Source organism: Muscardinus avellanarius (genome assembly GCF_963383645.1).
Source record: "Muscardinus avellanarius genome assembly, chromosome: 2".
Lineage (NCBI taxonomy): Eukaryota > Metazoa > Chordata > Mammalia > Rodentia > Gliridae > Muscardinus > Muscardinus avellanarius.
The window spans coordinates 113,693,004-113,715,373 of record NC_137787.1 but is presented as its reverse complement, the minus strand read 5'-3'; the positions used below and the strand labels follow the sequence as shown (position 1 = coordinate 113,715,373).

General features: G+C 40.8%; 1 protein-coding gene across 2 annotated transcripts in view; it reads left to right on the top strand.

Moving 5' to 3' along the window:
- CNTNAP5 (contactin associated protein family member 5) overlaps positions 1-22,370 on the top strand; it is a gene marked incomplete at both ends in the record, with an annotated part of 1,017,925 nt that overhangs the window by 398,071 nt on the left and 597,484 nt on the right. For both annotated transcript variants that reach the window (XM_080690368.1, XM_080690367.1), the window contains one exon: positions 14,444-14,647. In XM_080690368.1, coding sequence (XP_080546494.1) covers positions 14,444-14,647 — 204 coding nt within the window. The remainder of the gene's footprint in view (positions 1-14,443; positions 14,648-22,370) is intronic.

The window sequence follows — 22,370 nt, the reverse complement described above, 5'->3', positions numbered from 1 at the left end:
AGTTCTTCTTTTCCTATTTGTACTCCTTTGATTTCCTTTTCTTGCCTTATTGCTCTGGCTAGAGTCTCTAGTACTATATTGAAGAGAAGTGGTGATAGTGGACATCCTTGTCTCGTTCCAGTTTTTAGGGGGAATTCTTGAAGTTTTTCCCCATTTAATATGATGCTGGCAGTGGGCTTGTTGTAGATTGCCTTAATAATGTTGAGATATGTTCCTTTTATTCCAATTCTCTGCAGTGTTTTTATCATAAATGGATGTTGAATTTTATCAAATGCTTTTTCAGCATCTATTGAGATGATTATGTGGTTTTTGTCTTTGATTCTGTTTATATGCTGAATTACATGGATTGATTTTCGTATATTGAACCAGCCTTGCATCCCTGGGATGAACCCTACCTGGTCGTGATGAATGATTTTCTTGATGTGGTTTTGAATACGTGTTGCTAGTATTTTGTTTAATAGTTTTGCATCCAAGTTCATCAGAGATATAGGTCTGTAGTTTTCCTTCCTTGAACTGTCTTTATTCGGTTTGAGTATTAGTGTGATGTTGGCTTCATAGAATGTATTTGGGAGAGTCCCGGTTTTTCTATTTCCCGAAATAGTTTGAGTAGTATTGGGATTAGCTCTTCTGTAAAGGTTTTATAGAATTCACTTGAAAAACCATCTGGTCCTGGGATTTTCTTTGATGGTAAGCTCTTTATTGCTGTTTCAATCTCTTTGATTGTTATTGGTTGGTTTAAGTGTTCTATATCTTCTTGACTCAGTTTAGGAAGGTTGTATTTATCTAGGAAGTTGTCGATTTCCTCCAGATTTTCCATTTTGTTGGAGTATAGTTTTTCAAAGTAGTTTCTGATAATCCTCTGGATTTCTACACTGTCAGTAGTAATGTCTCCTTTTTCATCCCTTATCCTCATAATTTGGGTTGATTCTCTCTTTTTTATAGTTAGGTTGGCCAGTGGTTTATCAATCTTGTTAATCTTTTCAAGAAACCAGCTTTTGGTTTTGTTGATTTTCTGTATTGTTTTTTATTCTCTATTTCATTAATTTCTGCTCTAATTTTAATAATTTTCCATCTTCTGCTGGCTTTGGGGTTCAATTGTTCCTGCTTTTCAAGGGCTTTGAGGTGTGTCGTAAGGCTATTTATTTGAAGATTTTCTGTTTTTCTTATGTGAGCACTCAGTGCTATAAATTTTCCTCTTAATACTGCCTTCAAAGTGTCCCAGAGGTTTTGATATGTTGTTTCTTTATTTTCATTTGTTTCTAGAAATTTCTTGATTTCACCTCTTACATCTTTTATGACCCATTCTTCATTCAGAAGTGTGGTGTTCAGCCTCCACATGTTTATGTTGTTTCTTTGGGTCTTCTTATAGTTGATTTCTAGTTTCATTCCATTATGGTCTGAAATGACACAGGGAAGTATGTAACATTTTTTAAATTTGCTAGTGCTTATTTTGTGTCCCAGGATGTGATCTATTTTGGAGAAGGTTCTGTGAGCAGCTGAGAAAAATGTGAACTCTGCTGTAGTTGGGTGAAATATTCTATATGTGTCCAACAGGTCCATTTGGTTAATGGTGTTCTTTAGTTCTGAGACATCTTTACTGACCCTTTGTCTGGAAGATCGGTCTAGTATTGTGAGAGGTGTGTTGAAGTCTCCCAGTATTATTGTGTTGGGATTTATGTGTGACTTCATGTCACAAAGAGTTTGATTTATGAAAGTAGCTGCCCCTATGTTTGGGGCATAGATGTTGATTATTGTTATTTCCTCTTGCTGGACTATTCCTTTTACCAGTAAAATGTGACCTTCTTTGTCTCTTCTAATAAGTTTGGGTTTGAAGTCTAACTTGTCTGATATCATAGTTGCTACTCCTGCTTGTCTTCGAGTACCATTAGCATGGATAACCTTGCTCCAGCCCTTTACCTTGAGTTTGTTCCTATCTTTACTTGTAAGGTGTGTTTCTTGTAAGCAGCAGATGGATGGATTCTGGCTTTTAATCTATTTTGCCACTTTATGTCTTTTTATTGGGGAGTTGAGGCCGTTTACATTCAGTGTGATTATAGAGAGATAATTTTTAATTCCCAACATGTTAAGATCTTATTTCTGTTTGAGATACTGTTTATTCTTCTTTGCTTAGTTGTCTGCTGGATGGGAATTCTTGTTTCTTTGGTTCTGGCGTGTATTACCCATTTCTTCTTTGCAGTTAATCTCCTTGAGTACTTTCTCTAGCGCTGGTTTTGAAGACATAAATTCCTTCAGTTGCTGTTTGTCATGGAAGCTTCTTATTTCCCCATCTAATTTGATGGATAGTTTTGCTGGGTAGGAAATTTTTGGCTGGAAGTTGTTTTCTTTCAGAGTTTGGAATATGTTACTCCATGCCCTTCTGGCTTTCATAACTTGGTTTGGGAAATCTGGAGTGATTCTAATTGGTTTGCCTCTGTATGTCACGTGGCCTTTTGTTTTTGTTGCCTTTAAGATTCTCTCCTTGGCTTCCACATTAGTCATTTTGACAATTATGTGGCGTGGGGATCCTCTTCTTTGATCCTGTCTAAAGGGAGTTCTATAAGTTTCCTGGACCTGTGTATCAACCTCTTGCTCTATGTTTGGAAAATTTTCTGCTATTACTTCCTTGAAGAGATTGTTGATCCCTTTCGTTTCACCTTCTTTTCCCTCCTCTATTCCAATTATTCTTAGGTTAGCTCTCTTGAAATGGGCCCATATTTCTTCAATGTCAGATTCCTGCTGTCGGGTTTTTTTTTTTTCTAAATTAGAAACTATGCGTTCATTTTTGGAATGGTCATCTTCAAGAAGCGAGATTCTATTCTCCATGTGGTCTAATCTGTTGTTTATACTTTGAATTGAAGCCTTCACTTCATTATTTGCATCCTTTATCTCTTTTTGACTCTCTAAATTCTTTTCGAAAGTCCTCTATTATTTCTAGAGTTATTTTCCTAATTTGATCTTCTAGAGATCTTTGGATTTCTGTGTTATCAGATTCTGATGTTGTGGGGTTGTGGGCATTCACTGCTCCATTGTTATTTCTCTTTCCCATGATTTTGGAAGTTTGTGCCTTCTCTGGGTTCTTCCCTGAGTCACTACGAGTTCACTTAAGATGTTCTGGATCTCGAGTCTGTGGTATCTCAGTCACCACTATTCCTTTTCTGAGTTGTATCACAAAGTCTCAGACCCAGGGAGTCAATTGAGGCTGCTTAGACCGTGGGGGGTGCCAAGTTGGTGTTCTCTAGCGGGGAGTTGTGACTATGGTATGATATCTCTGCCACTGCCACTCCCCCACTGGGCTGCACTGCTAAAATCTCCGACCCAGGGAGACTATCTGCGCAAGTCCCTGGGAGTGCAGTACTGGGATTTCTCCCCTTGGGGCCGCAATTTGACTCATGTTTGTTGAGTGCGCTGATGGAGCTGTAGTGAACTCGGTGGATTCGCTGCTACCACCACTGGCAATATGGCACCACTGCCACGCCCTCGGCCGTGATGTGGCCTATTTCTTCTCTGATTTTGAGCTCCGCTGAGTCCCTGCCAGGTGTGCTGTGCCCGGCCCTTGGGAGCTTTAGACGCTCCTTGCACCGGAGAAACTGCTGACTGCCGCCCGGCTGTTCAGCAGCGGCTTACCTTGGCTCGCTGTCCACCCCTCCTCTCAGGCGTCGCTGCCACCAGCAGTAAGATGCTGCTTCTGCATCCTAGGCCGCGAGGCCAGAGTACCTCCTCTCTGGATTTGAGCTCTGTTTTGAGTCTCCCTCCTCTCTGGAGCCTGGTGCTGCTAGGGGAGATGTAAGCCGCGCCGCTCCGGCTCCTCTGCGCTGTGGCTCAGGCTGCTCCGCACCACGGGTCTGGCCGCTCTGGCCTCTCTGGCTGCTCTGCACCACGGATCCGGCTGCTCCACACTGCGGGTCTGGCCACTCCGGCTGCTCCGGCGGTTCTGCGAAGCGGCTCTGGCTGCTCCGGCTGTTCTGGCCGCTCCTCTCCGGCTGCTCTGGCCGCTCCTCTCTGGCTGGTCTGGCCGCTCCGCTTGGCTGCTCTGGCCGCCCCGCTTGGCGCTGCGGCTCTGACTTCTCTGCGCTGCGGCTCTGGCCGCTCCGGCTCCTCCGGCCGCTATACTTATTTTCTTATGTAATGTATCATAAGGAAAGCTTTAAAGTGTACTTGTATTGAAAATCACATTTACAGTGAGCACCCAAAGAGTTCGAATGTAATTGTCTTGCGATAAAGCAAATTATCTCTTGTGCTCCTGAGCTTCAGCTTGTGGCCAGTGAGAAAGCACACTCATTTCTATAGGTTCTCCAGGGACTCAGCTTGCTTGGGGCTTCCAACTTGGGATGCCTTATTTGGTGGAGCTAATTTTTAGCTGGCCTGTTAAGCAGCTACCCACATCCATCATATTTGTCAGCATTTGCCACCAGAACTTAGTCTTTATCAGAAAACCAGCGATGACAGCAGGGTCAGCGATCATGGGCCCAGTGGGAAGTTGACCAGGACTGGCATTGTTCAGCAATCTGGGTTGGGGGGCAGGCAAGAGTGTATTCTGGATTTATCTTGACTTGAAAGGAAGGGCTGCTGAATAGGAGGACTTGCTCTTCTCCAGGGGACTCTTGAGTCTATGATTGGCCCATCCATCATGTTTTAGAGAAAACTGAAAATGCATCATAATCTTAGCAAAACGCCAATTGAATTGAATACAGTTCACAATAATGAAATCCTAAAAATAAATTTTGAGGAAGAGGGAGAAATTGTCTCATTCATCCCCTGTGAGGAATTAAATATCTGGCAACTGTGCTCTGAGTTTCCGTCTCTATAGATGCAATAAAGAGTACTGAGGCATGGTCATCACATAGTAATGATAGAAAAAATCTTTCAAAAGACATTAGGATTGAGCTCCCTTGCCAAAACACACCAAATTTAAATAATTCCACATATAAAGGGTGGATGGTAGCCACGTTTAGAGTGTGAGCTGGCTATGAATACTCAGACAGATTCACTCAGAAATCAAGAACCCTCTCAAAACCTAAAATTCTGTTATTCCCTTTCTTAAAATGCCTCCAGAAATATATATTGGCCAAGGGGGTAACGCTGAAATCCTCATGATTTACTTTTATTTATTTATTTATTTATTTATTTATTTATTTATTTATTCCTTTAGTTCTGTAGGGTTGGGAGCCTAACCTAGGTCCTCATACGTGCTGGGCAAGCAACACATAGGGCCTCCACAAAGATCAAAATCTCCAGTGGCAGTTGGTGCTCAGCTATAATCTCAGTACTTCGGAGGCTGAGACAGGAGATTCACAAGTTTGAGGACATCCTCAGCAACTTAGTGAAACTCAGCAACTTAGCAAGACACTGTTTCAAATTAAAAACAAAATGTTAAAAGGCTCAGAGGTAGAATGCTCCTGGGTTCCATGCCTGGTACCAAAAAAAAAAAAAAAAAAAAAAAAATCAATCTTTGTGGACCTGAGATGAGGTCAGAATCTTGTGCTTCAGACCAGCTCCTTGACTAAAGGAATCTGCTGGGCCAGAGACCAGGCTCCAAGGCCACTGCTCCAGAAAGAATGACTCCAAGTAGATTCAAAATCCACTTTCTTTTTCTTGTTTTGAACATGTGGTTCCTTCTCTCTGCTAGAAACTTCCAGGCCTACTTGAACTGCACTCATCCTTCAGGACATAGAATAAGCACCTCCTCTACCTGCATACCCTGGTGACCCACATCCCTTCCATGCAGAGGACCAGGTACCCCTCCTCTGGACTGCCCCAGCACACAGAATGTGCCTCTTTCTCAAGGATATGGCATTGCATTTTTAGGGTTATAACTTAGTACTTAAAAGCAGGGACCAGCTAGGAGGCTGTTCCTCTCTATACTATGTTGTATATGCAGTACCTGTGCAGGGCTCAGCACAGATGTCAATAAAGATGGTACCAATGAGCTTCATGTGATTGCATATGCCTGCAGTCCCAGGATTTGAGAGGCTTAGATAAGATCACGGGTTTGAAGCCAGCCTCAGCAACTTAGAAGAACCTCAGCAATGTAGGAGGAACCTCAAAAACTTATGGAGACATTGTTTTAAAATAAAAAAAAAAGGCCGGGCGTGGTGGCGCACGCTTGTAATCCCCGCGCTTGGGAGGCAGAGACAGGAGGATCGCGCAGGTTCGAAGCCAGCCACACGTGCTGGCTTAGGAGACCCTGTTTCCAAATAAAAATGTAAAAATAGGTCTGGGAGTGTAGCCCGGAGGTAGAAGGGCTTCCAGGAACCCCAGTACCACCAAAAAATAAATAAATAAATAAATAAATAAATAAATAAATAAATAAATAAAAATAAAATAAAATGGCTAGTTTTATTGCTCAGAGGTAGAATGCCCTTGGGTTCAATCTTCAGCACCTAAATAAATAAATAAATATGTATAACTGGATGTGAGGGCAATCTGGTTATGACATCTATCACCTCAATGATCACCTGGGTTGATTTGTCTGATCTGGCTGGCTAGGCAGGTGTCCCTTCCTCCCTCACCGCTCCATGTGCATCCATCCCAAATCTGTATGCTCAGTGGAAGAGGACTGGTCTTCGGACAAGGATATATGAGTTGCTGAGTTCCCTAGTCCAAACAAGCTCTCAAGGTCCATTTGTAGGAAAATGCAGGGTAGTCAAGCTTCCAAGACTCCAGATTCATCCAAATGAGGTGCTGCACGACCCAGGTGTGGTTTCACGTGTTTTTAATCCCAGTACTTTGGAGGCTGAGACAGGAGGATCGCGCAGGTTCGATGTCAGCCTCAGCTACTTAGTGAGGCTCTCACCAACTCAGTAAGACCCTGTTTCCAAATAGGTGTGGTAGTGTAGCACAGAGTACCTGGGTTCCTTTACCACATAAAAATAAAAATAAAAATAAAAAGAAGCCTCCCACATATTTATGTGATTGACTCTCTAGGAAAAAAAAAAGTTTAAAAAATGTTTCTATAGTCAAGATTTTTTTATGAAAATCAGGTGCATAGAAACATACCCCAGTAAATGCAAAATGACTTAAGGAAAAAGAACCTCCCCAGCCAGGCGTGGTGGCGCACACTTGTAATCCCAGCACTTGGGAGGCTGAGACCGGAGGATCGGGGTTCGCGGACAGCCTCAGTTACTTAGCAAGGCCCTCTGCAACTCAGTGAGACACTGTTTAAAAATAAAGAAGAAAAAATAGGGCAGGGTATGTAGCTCAGAGGTCAAATGCCTCTGGGTTCCATCCCTAGGCCCGCAAAAAAAAGAAGAAAGAAAGAAAGAAAGAAAGAAAGAAAGAAAGAAAGAAAGAAAGAAAGAAGGGAGGGAGGGAGGGAGGGAGGGAGGGAGGGGGGAGGGAGGGAAGGAGGGAGGAAGGGGGAAGGGAGGGAGGGAGGGAGGGAGGAAGGAAGGAAGGAAGAAACTCCCCTTTCAAACTACCTTTTCTTTAAATGGGCACCTCTTTTTCAAACACACACACACACACACACACACACACACACACACACACATGCAGACACACAGACACACACACACACACACACACACACCACTCCTCAGTGTGTGTTTTGCTCTCACTGTACCTAGTATATCTCATGTAATTTTCCAATCCCCATGCTTTAATAAGGCAAAATGCAAAATGTACGGTGTTGATGTCAAAAGTACTTTGTGTCTGCCTTTGGGCAATGAGCATAACCTCACTGGACTTTCAATTTCCCATTTTTCAAAGAAGGAAAACCTGAACCTTGAAGGACTGTCATAAGAACATTAAATAAAGTAATATGTGCTAATTAGTTTCTTTATCCTCTTGAGAATGAATCATTTAGTCCAGGGAAAGTAATCTCCACCTTTCTGTGTGTGTGTGTGTGTGTGTGTGTGTGTGTGTGTGTGTGTGTGTGTGGTAATGGTAATGGAATGCAGCAGCATTCTCCCCAGCCCTATTTTTTATTCTTTATTTTGAAACAGGGTCTCATTGAGTTTCAAAGGGCCTCACTATGTAGCTGAGGCAGCTCTCAAACTGCGATCCTCCTGTCTCAGCTTCCCAAATGCTGGGATTACAAGTGTGCCCCACCATGCCTGGCTTCCACTTGTTTTTGACAGAAGCTAGATGAAATTTTGTCAGTTATTTTCTTGGTGCCCAAAACCTTGCCTCCAGAGGTGACTGTGTGTATCCATCTGCCTGTCAAAGCCCTTCTCTAACCTTTATTCACCTTCCAACACACTTTTTATTTCCTTAAGTTTATATACCAAGTGATATGTCCATCCACACTCTTATTACTTTGAATCTCACTATGATGCATAATTACAGTTCACCAATAAAAGTATCAAAATAAAACATAAGACAATCTTGAGATGCCCAGGCACTCCAAATAAAGATTTTGATGCCCTTAATGAGATCTCATCTGCAAATTAAGGTCAAAATGAATGATAGAAACAAACTGATATAATAATATCTAATATGAAAAACTCAGTATATAATGATTTTTTGTGGTGGTTGTGAATAGCAATCACAAAAATATGGGTCTTTATCATTACCATTTTAAATCTGCTTTATCTAAGTGAAGCTAGGCATGCCAAGTATCTCCCTTGTGTCCAGGAAAAGTATTAAGTATTCAGTGGAGGAAATCTTTAATCCTTCTTAAAAACTTGTCTTTAACTTCTGCTTATCCATCTGTGAAATGGCTAAGGCTTTTCATGTGCGACTTAATTAATATTGCAAAGGTGTTTGGCTGAGTTCTCCAGGATGGGGAAAGTGTTTTTCTCATTAATCCTTGATGCTTCCTGCTCTCCACTGGTCTAAATCTGTGCTCATTAATGGAGGTATCTCCTTGTTGCATGGATAAGCTAATGTGAGAGCTGCAGGGGCTACCCCTTCAGTGGCCCAGCATGTGCCTCCATAGGGAATCTCCCTCTGAGTGTGATGGGACAGGCAGCACTGAAGGAAGTGCTGTTATGGGAGTCAGGGGACAGTGGGGCAGCATGCACTGGGGTGAGTACCACAACAGGTCACTATCTCATCGTATGACGGTTTGGGGGAAATACAACTTCTGGGTCTACTGCTAGGCTCCAAACTAATGCACAAGTTAATCCATATGTGGCATTTGCCCAAATAGATGGACTGGCATGTTGCCTAGCTGGACCATAAAGAGCTAAGGAAACAAAATATACCTAATTCCAGTGTAAGGTGAATTCTTAATGGGATAGCAAAGGGAGGCAATCACTGTGTGGGTGGACTACAGAGGAAGCAGGAATCTGACTGAGACACTATGTGATACTCTGCCTGAGAAGGTCAACTTAAAAGAGGAAAGGTTCACTTGGCCCTTGGCTTCAAAGGTTTCAGTCTATAGTCACTTTACCCCTGTTTTCTCTGGGCCTGTGGGATGGCTAATAATCATGGTGGTTGTGTATGGTAGAGCAAAGCTATGCACATCACAGCTGGAAGGAAGCAAAGAGAGTGAGGAAGTAGTCCAGGTCTCAATATCTCCTTCAAGGGCACATCCCAATACCTAACTTCATCCCATTAACTCTGCTTCTGAAGGATTTTACCACCTCCCAATAGCACCACAGGTTGAGTACAAAGCCTTTAACACATGGTGTTTGGGAGAACAACCCAGATTTGAACCATATCAGAAGTAGAGCTTAAGGTAAGCACCTAAGAAAGAGGACAAACCTTGGAGCACACAAATCTGGCTAAATCACAGGGATATGACTAAATTCTGGCTCTAACACTTATGAATCACTTACTTTTTCATTTCAGACCCATAATTTTCTTATCTGCAAATTGGGAAAACACTATCTTTCTCAAAGGGTAATTGAGAAGATTAAATGAATTTATGCACAAAAAGACAGTTGAAGAATTACAGGGTTCAGAGTGTGGGGTCCATACATTTTATCTTAACCATACATTTAAAGATGCACACAGGACTCTGGGCCCCGGGCTGGACTGCGCAGAGCATGCCAGACCCCTGGAGAAAGCGGGGGCCGGTCATAAGACCCTGGGTCCTGGGCGGGGGTCAGGTGGGACACGCCGGACCCTGGAAGAGCCGGGGCCTGGGTCGCAGGACTCTGGGCCCCGGGCGGAGTCAGGCGGAGCACGCTGGACCCCTGGGGAAACCGGGCCCGGGTCACAGTGCTACTGAGTGCCTGATTCCACAACCTCCTCAAACCACACATACTGTCTTCTCTTATTAAAAAAAAAAAAAAAAAGGAAAAGAAAAAGAGAAAAGAAAAATATCAGAGAGGGGTCAAGAAGGCCGTGGCAGATGCCAGGATACTGGAGTTGCAGACAAAACTTATCCAAATGAACTGGAACTTTTGGAAAAATTCCCCGTGAGGGAGAACTGCTTCTTCTCTACATTGTTACGAATCTTGGATGTCACCTGTAAGGAGAGAGTTTAGCGGAGACCAAGGAGAAAGGCGGTGTTAAAAGTGGTTTCCGCAATGGCGATGGAGACTTGTATTCAGGAGAAGCAGATATCGGATCCTACCAACCTTATTTTTTTTGAAAAATTATACCAAATGTCGAATGCTACCGTTGCGCATGCTTAGGAACACTGGACAACATTCAGAGTGGAAAAGAGTTTGGAAAAGATTTGAAATGGTGGAGGCAGTGGCAATGGCAGTGGCCAATACTCAGGGGAGGCAGAGATCTGATGCATTACACCTGGAACCTTTGAAGTAATAACCCCAGAGGCAGAATGCTACCACCAGGCACCCTCGAGAATGTGGGACAAATGGCTGGGCAAAGAGGGTGCTTGGATTGGAGCCTGCTGAGGGGTAAGGCCGGCGACGGACACAGCAAAGCTGGGATTGGAGCATGCTGTGAGGCAAGGCCAGTGCTGGGGCCTCCGAGGCCGGGATCGGAGCCTGCTGAGGGGTTAGGCCGATGCCGGGGCAAACAGCCAGCATCGGAGCCTGACGTGAGGCAAGGCCACTACTGAGGCCTCCAAGGCCAGGGTCGGAGCATGCCGAGGGGTTAGGCCAGTGCCGGGGCCAGTGAGGTCAGGATTGGAGACTGCCGTGAGACAAAGCAAGTGCTGGGGCCTCCGAGGCTGGGATTGGAGCCTGCCAAGGGGTTAGGCTGGTGCCAGGGCCGGCAAGGCCGGGATCGGAGCCTGCTGTGAGGCAAGGCTGGAGCTGGGGCCTCCGAGGCCAGGATCGGAGCCTGCCGAGGGTTTAGGCTGGTGCTCAGGCCAGCAGCCGACTTTGTAGCCTGCCGTGAGGCAAGGCCCCTACTGAGGCCTCCGGGGCCAGGATGGAGCCTGCCTTGAGGCTAGGCCAGTGTTGGGGCCTCTGAGGCCGAGATCGGAGCCAGATGAGGGGTTAGGCCGATCCTGGGGCCAGCGAGGCTGGGATAAGAGCCTGCCTTGAGGCAAGGGTGAAGCTGGGGCCTTTGAGGCCGTGATCAGAGCCTGCCAAGGGGTTAGGCTGGTGCCAGGGCCAGCGGCCGACATCGGAGCCTGCCGTGAGTCAAGGCCGCTACTGAGGCCTCCAGGGCCAGGATCGGAGCCTGCCTTGAGGCTAGGCCCGTGCTGGGGCCACTGAGGCTGGGATCAGAGCCAGCTGAGGGGTTAGGCCGGTGTTGTGGCCAGCAAGATCAGAATCGGGGCCTCCCATGAGGCAAGGCTGCTGCTTGAGCCAGCGAGGTCTGGATCAGTCTACTGGGTAGCCAGGCCACTACTGGGGCCGTCAAAAGTGGGATCAGTACTTGCAACGTGGCATGCACAGAGAAATATCGCAGAAAATAAATACCAGATGCTTCCCCTAATCAGCAATAACTAGGAGGGAAGGGGCAACAGTAAGAGGTCAAGCTATAGAAAGGGCCCTATAGTGAAGCAATTAAGGTGACCAATCAGAGGGTATGGAATAGGGGAGGATGGAGCCTCTTTAAAATGCAGGAGGTACATAAACAAATGTATCAAAGTAAATCACCAAAGAAGCGTGGGATGGAGGGAGGGGGAGAGAATGGGATGGGGACTGGATGAGGGCTAATTGGATGATGTGTGCTTGTATATCCTCTCAAGTCTTGTATTCCAATGTGATATATGATTGCAATGCACCAATAAAAATAAATTTTAAAAAAAGATGCACACAGCCAGGCATGGTAGCACACGCTTGTAATCCCAGTGCTTGGGAGGCAGAGACAGGAGGATTGTGCAGGTTCTAAGTCAGCCTCGCTGGCTTAAGAGACCCTGTTTCCAAATAAAATATAAAAAATAGGTCTGGGAGTGTAGCCTGGAGGTAGAAGGGTTTCCAGGAACCCCAGTACCACCAAAATGAATGAATGAATGAATGAATGAATGAATGAATGAATATGCACACATACATACACACTCATATGTGCACACTAAACACAAGCTGTGCCAGCATTAGAATGGGTGTTGGGAAGAGGATAAATTATGAAAAATTAAATGTGTAGAGTTAGTCTTTGAGACTCAATTAGCTCTATTTTTTATCTTTATTTTATTTCTATTTATTTATTTATTTATTTATTTATTTATTTATTATTTTTTGATGGTAGTGGAGTTCCTGGAAACCCTTCTACCTCCAGGCTACACTCCCAGACCTATTTTATATTTTTATTTTGAAACAGGGTCTCTTAAGCCAGCGAGGCTTGCTTCGAACCAGCACGATCCTGTCTCTGCCTCCCAACCACTGGGATTACAAGCCTGCACCACCACACCCGCTTATTATTAATTTTGAAATAGGTTCTCACTAAGTAGCAGAGGGCCTCACTAAGTAGCTGAGACTGGTCACAAACCTGTGATCCTCCTGTTTCAGCCTCTCAAGTACTGGGATTACAAGTATACATCACCATGCTCGGCAGGGCAGTTTCTTTTTACAAGTTGAAGTCATTAGTGACTTTTTAGTGAGAATCTCTCTATACCACAGTAATAAATTGTGGAGTTGTGTTTTACAGAAAATTTCTAAATTTCAGATTTGCAAAAAAATATTTCTAGACCCTTAGATCAAAATATTCACCTCATTATTATTATATAGAATCAGTCTGAGGATTTTAATCACGTGGCAAATAGTGACTAATTGAGTTTTCCTGGATAGTGGATTTTGAGCAAGAAGAATCCCACCCAATCCATACACCCATTCAAGTCCACTTCACCCATGTAAGATGCTATATAATGACTTGCTTCAAATTTTAATTAGTCATGTATTTTACTGTTATAAAGCAATAAATATTTGCTGTAAATGTTTTGATAATAAAAAGAACAGGGAAAAGAATGTAAAAATAATGTACAATAGCATTTCTCAAATAAAGTCCTTATTGGCTTTGGTCATAAATTTGTCTGAATTTATATACACACCTACCACAAAAGTTTAATCTCAATCTAAAAAACCCTTTCTTTTTGCCTTAGTTCATAATAGAACTAGAGGACATTTTTCTAACTAAAATAATCCAGATAAAACAGACAAATGATGCATGATCTGATGCCTATGTAGAATCAAATAAAAGAGAATCATACAAAATTTGAGAATAGAATAGTGGCTAAGAGAAGTTGGAGAGAATAAAGGAGATAGAGGTATGGTAAAGGGAACTAAATTGCATTAGAAAAAAATAATTTCTGCTATTCTGTTATACAATAGGGAGACTACAGATAATAAGAATGCATTAATTCTTCAAAAATGTAGAAAAATATATTTTTAAATATTTTTACCTCAAGAAAATAATATATGGCAGGCAAACAAATGTGATTCATTTCTGTAAGTTGAACAACGTACACGTGCACCAAAACATCACATGGTACCCCATGGATATGTGCACAAGTTTTACCTGTCAATTTAAAAAAGATATCTCTGATAAGAATAAAAGCAAAAATAATAATCAATGAATGTCTATATACATAAATACTAAACTGATATAGATCAACATGCAGGAAAAGACAGGGATGGGAAAGATGTGAAGTAATTGCTTTCTCTCTTTAAGTCCTACTTTAGTGGATATTATTTTCTGCTGAACCCAGAGAAAGACTCAGAATCCTTCTCAACATAGGGTTCTAGGAATACAGAACTGTTCAATCAGAGTTGGCAAAATAAACTCTGACTTTGTCATCTACAGCTTCCTTGAGCCTGAGATGATAAGATCAAATGGTTTCAACTGTCAAATGCAAATTAATAAGGCAGATAGATCATATGAGGTTGTTAAAAATCGGGCTTTTGATATCAAAGCTTGGCATAGGCATTTGTGAATCTCATTCTGTCTCATCAACCAAAGGCTGACATGTTGCTAATGAGAGGTTTTACTTCAGGTCTGATGATAGATTATTTTAACTCCATGTGTGGGGCTGAATCTAATTAGGTTGACTCTACTTTTTATACTTCTTATTCTAGACAGGAACTTTCAGATCTCAGGAAAGTGCCAATGAGTTGACACACAATCAAGATGGAAATGGGAATGACAACCATGATCATGTGCACTGACTTCTTTTCCCCCACTCTGTCTTTTTGCCTAGAATCCGACATTGCTGACTTTGATGGGCGGAGCTCACTTCTGTACAGGTTCAATCAGAAGTTGATGAGCACACTCAAAGACGTCATCTCACTCAAGTTCAAGAGCATGCAAGGAGATGGAGTCCTATTTCACGGAGAAGGTCAACGTGGAGACCACATCACCTTGGAGCTCCAGAAGGGGAGGCTTGCCCTGTATCTCAACCTGGGTAGGGTCGGGTTCCACCCATGTTCTTCTCATATCAGTCACCATGAACCTGGTGGTGTTATGCCCCTGAGCTATTTTCACAAGACTTTATATTTCTTTATTTTCTAAGTCGTTTAGGGTCTTTCTAAGTTGTTGAAGCTGGCCTCAAAACTGTGATCCTCCTGTCTTAGTATTACAAGTACTGGAATTACAGGAATGTACCACCATGCCCAAATCAGAGGATTGCTTTTTTTTTTTTTTTTTTTTTTTGGTGGTACTGGGGTTCCTGGAAGCCTTTCTGCCTCCGGGCTACACTCCCAGACCTATTTTCATATTTTTTATTTGGAAACAGGGTCTCTTAAGCCAGTGAGACTGACTTCAAACCTGCACAATCCTCCTGTCTCCCCTCCCAAGCACAGGGATTACAAATGTGCACCACCATGCCTGGACAGAGGATTGCTTTTTAAAAGGGTCTCAGTAATACATACTGGGGATTCTGGTATATCAGAAGGAATTTTAAATAGTACAAACTAAGTTATTTATCTCCTTTACCTGCATAAGGGAAGAAAGTTATTTTATATTTCAAAATGTATATAACATAGATAGCTTTCATTGGCACATATAATCTTGTATATATGTGGAGTGCCAATCTGTTACTTGTTTATTTATCTACCAATATTTTTGTTTATTTCTTGTAGTAACTAAAACAACATTAGCAAGTTTTAAGGCATACATATGTTATAATGAGCTTTATCAAAATTTAATCTGATACATTTCTGAAAACTAATTATGAGGGAAAAATGGAAAAGAAATATCTTAACTATTTTGTTTTTTTTTTCTTGGAGTGGGGAGGAAAATTCATATATGAAAGTGAGGAAAACATAAGTTCCTGGGCATTCCCAAGTGTTGTTAAGGGGAACCTCCTCTTCTCCTCCTCCTCCTCCTCCTCCTCCTCCTCCTCCTCCTCTTCTTCTTCTTCTTCTTCTTCTTCTTCTTCTTCTTCCTCTTCCTCTTCCTCTTCCTCTTCCTCTTCCTCTTCCTCTTCCTCTTCCTCTTCCTCTTCCTCTCTCTCTCTCTCTCTCTCTCTCTCTCTCTCTCTCGTGTGTATATGTGTTACTAGGAAATAAAAAATAAATCCAGAATGTTCTACTTCTGATCAATACCCCCAGCCCTTTTTATTTTTGAACCAGAGTCTCCCTAGTTGATGAGGCTGACCTGGAACTCATAATCCTTCTTTTTCAGTCTCCCAAGTACTAGGATTATGAGCAAGCACCATTACATCCTGTTTATTTTCTGTAAGTTGCCTACCAATGCTGGGATGAGCCCCAGCATTACCAAATGACAGTGAATTTAGTATTGAATACCCTTCTGCCTCCCAGGTTAGCAGCCTTCTGTGTGGGTTAGCTTTCAAGATGGTTACACTCACACAACTCCAGCCTCCAGCAGGTATGTATTTAATTGTAACCAGATTTGTTATGCCAGGAAAGATAGAAATTCAGTCTCATTTATGTTATCAAAGGAAAGAAGGGTAAGCAAAGTATAGAGGGCAGGGAGCAGAGTTCCTAAAGATGCAAAGCAAAATCACAAGCTCTTCTGTAGATAAAAAAGTTGATTTCCAAATAAAGAAAACAAAAAGTAAAAGTGAGAAAAATGTGGGTGGTCATTTTATATGAGTTTTTCCTTTTGTTTCATTTTATATTTATTGATATGAAAAAGGGGAAAGAGAATGATCTTATATATTTAATATCATAAATAGCAATAAAGAAAGGATTAGCATACTATAGTTAGTAAGTTCAAGTTGCATGAGAGACCAGGTAAAACATCTAAATGTTTCAGCACTTATCAGGGAAGATATAAAAATAAAGACTGATACCTTCACCTATATCATCCCCAAACAAACAGGGTGGGTCTGTATTTTGAACCATTTCTAGGAATTTTACCTATAGAATCCTAAGTTCAGCTTATAAAAGTGACCTCTAAAACATTAGATTAAATATTAAGTGCTTAGAGGTGGTGTTATTTTCAAGCAACATGCTGATGACCCTCTGACTCACATTAATTTGCTAGTTCCCGTTTCCATGTCTGGCTTGAGCAGAATCAGTTCTATAGTAAAAATGAGCAAGGTAGTTCCCTTTAACTTACATTTTCAGAGAAAACATTTATTTTACCAGAGCTACTCAGTGGGAAAGAGATTTCCTCTTTCAATACACAGGGAGTTAGAAAGCTCTCCTTTTGCACTTATTATTAAATTTGACTTTGGGAATCTGTCCTCTTCAGAAATACAACAGGGAGGAGACTTCTGGGAAGATGGTGACTGAGAGAAGGGCCACATACCAGTCTTGCTGACACTCAATCTTCATTGCTTTAAAAACAACATTCTACACAACACAGAAAATATCATAACTAAAAATAAATAAATAAATAAATAAATAAATAAATAAATAAATAACACAAGAAGTACAAAGCAATCAGAGAACAGAAAGGAATTCCATCCTCCTTGAGGCCATGGGCACCATCAAGGCACCATCTTGCCTCACTGCACCTGACTCTAGAGAGGAACAGGAAACAGACAAGGACTTTAATTTAGCAGCTATAGATCATCAGAATTGTCAGCCATCAGTTCCTCCTATGCAGACACCAGCTACAACTTCCAGTGGTGGCAGTAGTGGTGGCCAAGCTCACCATGCTCTCCAGAGATCCAGAGCAGTGCCCAACAACACCAGAAAAAAAAAAAAAAAAAAAAAAACCTCTATCAACATTGTGGCTTCAGGCTCTGCACCAATGTCATATTGTCTTACTTCACCCAATTCCAGGGACAAACAAGAAAATAACTAAGGACTTGAAGTAAGTAGCTGCAGATCATTGGAATTGTAAGTCATCAGTTTCTCCTGCTCAAAAACCAGCTAAAACTTACAGCAGTGGTGGCTGAGTTCACGAAACCCTCCAGAGATCCAGACCAGTTCTCAATAACATCATAAGTGATGCTTCTACTCTTGCAGGAAAATGCCCAGCACGTCACCCCCATGGACTCCTGCAGCCACAATAAACTCCCTGGGTCGAAAACATTGTGGTTCAACATTGTGATCCAATCTAGAGAAGGTAGGGATGGAGTCTGCTGTTGGACATGGCAGAGACTCAGACAGACTCAGGCTATGTATTAATGGAAAGTGTAGGGTGAGACCTATCCTTAACACCAGATTAACTAGTAGGATCTCTGGGATAACCAAAAAACATCCAATCATGGTGAATGGGGAGAAGTCAGACCAGACCAGCTCTAGCTGTAGAAAACAAAGACTTTTACATCGAGTTTGGTCTCAGAGGTATCTACCACCTATGGAGGCAGAAAGAGACTGAGACTCCACATCTGTGGAAAGCAAGGAGGGTGACCTGATTAAATTTAGATACAGCCTCATTGATATTAGCCATCCCATCTTCATAGACTGAGAAAGACTCAGAGAACCAGGCTTGCAGGAGGAAAGGTGCTGGTGGCACTCAGTATCTGCATAGAGAGAGAGACTGGAGAGGCCCAGTCTTCTGAATATTCATGTATTTGTAGAGTTGCATTAATTTGTTGGTGTTGTTTGTTTTGTTGTTCTTTTGTGTGTGTGTATGCCAGTTTGTTTATTCTCTTCCCAACTCCTCTCCCAAGCTTCTTCACATATGCATACCTATTCTCTTCTCTATTCCTTTTCTTTCTTTTTTAATTTTTCTCTTCTCTTTCCATTGTCTTGTAATAAATTCATTTCATATCACTATAGCAGAAATTCTACATTAGTTACTAGAATATACTATATATTAACTATCTCTAATCTCTACTATATCCCACCTTACCAAACTTATATTCTCATTTTATTTGAGCCTAATGAGGTTTTTCCCTACTTCTGCATTTATGACTTCACTTTCTTCTCACTCAGCCTTAACTGTTGAATGCAATACAACTTACCTTTGGATATGATAACTAACACCAGGGACTGAGATAAATCTATCAAAAGCAATAGATATAAACTTCTGAAATCAGGAGGAGAAATAAAAAGAAAACAAAGAGCTCCTAAAACACCACAATAACAAAACCTGAAAAAAAATAATTGTAGAGATGTCCAGATATTCAAGTTAGCAACATAACTTTAGAAATAATACAGGACTTCTGAAAAGAATTATAAAGATTCTAAAAAATACAAAATACAGTAATTGAAATGAAGGCATAAATTCAAACTATAAACAATCAATTAGATCATGTGGAGAATAGAATCTCACTTCTAGAATATGATCACTCCAAAAACAAACACAGAGTAATTTAGAAAAAAATAATTCAAGAACATGAATTGGGAATTGGATATTGAAGAAATATGGGTCCATTAAAAAGAGCTAACCTAAAAATAATTGGCATAAAAGAGAGAATAGAAGGTGAAACCAAAGGGATCAACAATCTTTTCAAAGAGACAATATCAGAAAAATTTTCAAACAGAGCAAGAGGTCAAAAATTAGTAAAAGAAAACTTAGATAATCCCCTTTAGAAAAGATCAGAGAAAAGGTTCACTACACCATATAATAGTCAAACTGACCAATGAAGAAGCCAAGGAGAGAATTTTTTTTTTTTTTTTTTTTTTTTTTTTTTGTGTGTGTGTGTGTGTGTGTGTGTTACTGGGGTTCCTAGAAACCCTTCTACTTCTGGGATACACTTCCATACCTACTTTTTACTTTTTTGTTTGGAAACAGGGTCTCCTAAGCCAGCACAGCTGGCTGGCTTCTAACTTGCATGATCCTTCTGTCTCCGTCTCCCAAGAGCAGGGATTACAAATGTGCACCACCATGCCCAGCAGGAGAGAATCTTAAAGGCAACAAAAACAAAAATTGAAGTGACATTCAGAGGCAAATCAATTAGAATTACTCCAGATGTCCCACACCAAGTCATAAAATTCAGAACCTGCAGTAGCATATTCCAAACTCTGAAATGAAACAACTTTCATTTTCCCTGAAAATAATTCAGGGAAATAAAACCCTCCCATGACAAACAGAAGCTGAATGAATTTATGTCTTCCAAACCAGCACTAGGAGAAATACTCAAAGAAATTAACTGCAAATAAGAAATAAGTAATACTTGACAGAACCAGAGATACAAGATGTTCCATCCAGCAAACAGTTAAGATAAGAAGAATAAACACTACCTCAAACAGAAGTTAATATCAATATGTTAGGAAGTAAAAATAGTCTCTCAATAATCATACTGAACATAAACAAACTCAACTCCCCAATAAAAAGACATAAGGGGAAAAATGGATTAAAAACCATAATTCATTTATCTGCTGCCTGCAAAATAACACCTTACAAGGAAAGGTAAATTGCTGGAGCAAGGTAATCCATGCTGATGGAACTCAAAGACAAGTAGAAATAGAAAATATAATTTCAGATAAGTTAGAGTACAAGCCCAAGCTTATTAGGAGAGAAAAAGTAGGTCATTTTTTATTGATAAAAGAAACAATTCAGCCAACATCATATTAAATGGAGAAAAACTGTGAGAATGCCCCCTTAAAACAGAAAAAAGACAAGGAGATCCATTATCACCATTTCTTTTCAATATAGTACTGGAGACGCTAAACAAAGCAATAAGGCAAGAAAATAAAATCAAATGAGTATAAATAGTAAAAGAAGAACTCAAACTTTTACTATTTGCAGATGACATGATACTAAGAAGACCCAACATACTAAACCAAAATGCTTATAAATCTGATCAACAAATTCAACAAAGTTTCTCAATACAAAATTAATCTTAAAAAAGGTATTTTGTATATCAACCATAAAGCCACTGAAAAAGAAATCCAGAAAACACTTTTATTCAGGATATCCAACAAAAAAATAAAATACTTAAAAATAAAATACTTAAAATACTTAGAAATAAACACAACCCAAAAGGTAAAAGAGAAAATTATAAAACATTTAAAAAACAAATCAAAAAAGACCTTAAAAGATGCAAAGATGCTGGGCGTGGTGGAACATGCTTGTAATCCCCACGCTTGGGAGGTGGAGACAGGAAAATTGCAGAGGTTCAAAAGCATTCTCGCTGGCTTCAGAGACCCTATTTCCAAATTAGAAAAAAAAAAAGGTCCTCTATGTTCATGGATCAGCAGAATAAATATCATCAAAATGGTCATATTTCTAACAGTGATCTACGGATTCAACTCAATACCCATCAAATTACCAAAGTCATTCCATACACACATAGAAAAACCAGTCCTTAAATTCATTTGGAACAACAAAAACTCAGAATAGTCAAAGTAGTTGTCAGCAACAAAAATCATTCAAGAAATATCTAAATACCTGACTTCAAACCATACTACAAAGCCATAGTAATAAAAACACCATGGAATGGGCACAAAAAGAGACACATAAACCAATGGAGCAGTAGAAAAGGCTAAAAAAAAATCCACAATCTTACAGCCAATTGATTTGTGACAAAAAGGCCACAAACATACACTGGAAGAAAAGATAGTCTGTTCAGCAAATGATATTGGCAAAACTGGTAAACCATATGTAGAAAAAATGGGAATAAATTCCTTTTCCTCACCCTGCAGAGGAGTTAGTTCAAGATTGATTGAAAACTTGGAAATTAGACCAGAGACCTTGAGGCTCTTTGAAGAGAGCATAGGTCCAACACTGCAACACATAGGTACAGAAGAAAGCTTTCTCAGAAGAAAGCTTTCTCAACAAGATCCCAAAAGCAAAGAAACTAAAAGACAAATCAATTTGTGAGATTACAAGAAACTGAAAAGCTTCTGTATAGCAAAAGAAAATATCAAGAACTTCAACTGAGGGCCAACAGAATGAGGAAAGAGTTTTGCCAACTAATCTTGTGATAGAGGATTAATGTCTAGAATATACTTAGAACTCAAGAAACTCAGAGCCGGGTGTGGTGGTGTATGCTTGTAATCCCAGCACTTGGGAGGCTGAGACTGGAGGAACACGGTTTGTGTATAGCCTCAGCTACTTAGTGAGGTCCTCTTCAACTTAGTGAGACCCTGTTTCTAAATAAAGAATAAAAAAAATAGGGCAGGGGGTATAGCTCGGAGGTCGAATGCCCCTGGGTTCCATCCCCAAACAAAAAAACAAAAAAAGAAACTCAGCACTAAGAAAACAAATAATCCAACAAAAAACTGGGATAGTGAACTAAATAGACATTTCACAAAGGAAAAAATTCAAATGGCAAATAAATGTGTAACATCTTTAGCAATCAGAGAGATGCAAATCAAAACTACCCTAGATTTCACCTAACTCCAACTAGAATGGTAATCATTCAAAACACAAACAACAACAAATGTTGGTGAGGATGTGGAGAAGTGGGAACTCTAAAACATTATTGGTAGGATTGCAAATTAGTGCAACCACTTTTGAAAACAATATGGAGGATTATCAGCAGATTGGGAGCAAACTTAACTTACCAAATGATTCAGCAATATCTCTTCTAGATATCTACCCAAAAGAATGGAAACCAAACTACCAAAATAATGCGTATCTTTGTTGATAGATGCACAATTCACAATTGCCAAACTGTGGAACGTGTGAAGATGTCCATCAACAGATGAATTTATTACAAAACTATGGGATATGCACACAATGGAATTTTACTCAGCCATAAAGAAAAACACAATTATGTCAGTTACAGGGAAATGGATGGAACTGGAGGACATTATGCTAAGTGAGATTAGTCATTCACAAAAAAGAAAAATATATATGCTCTCCCTAATGTGTGG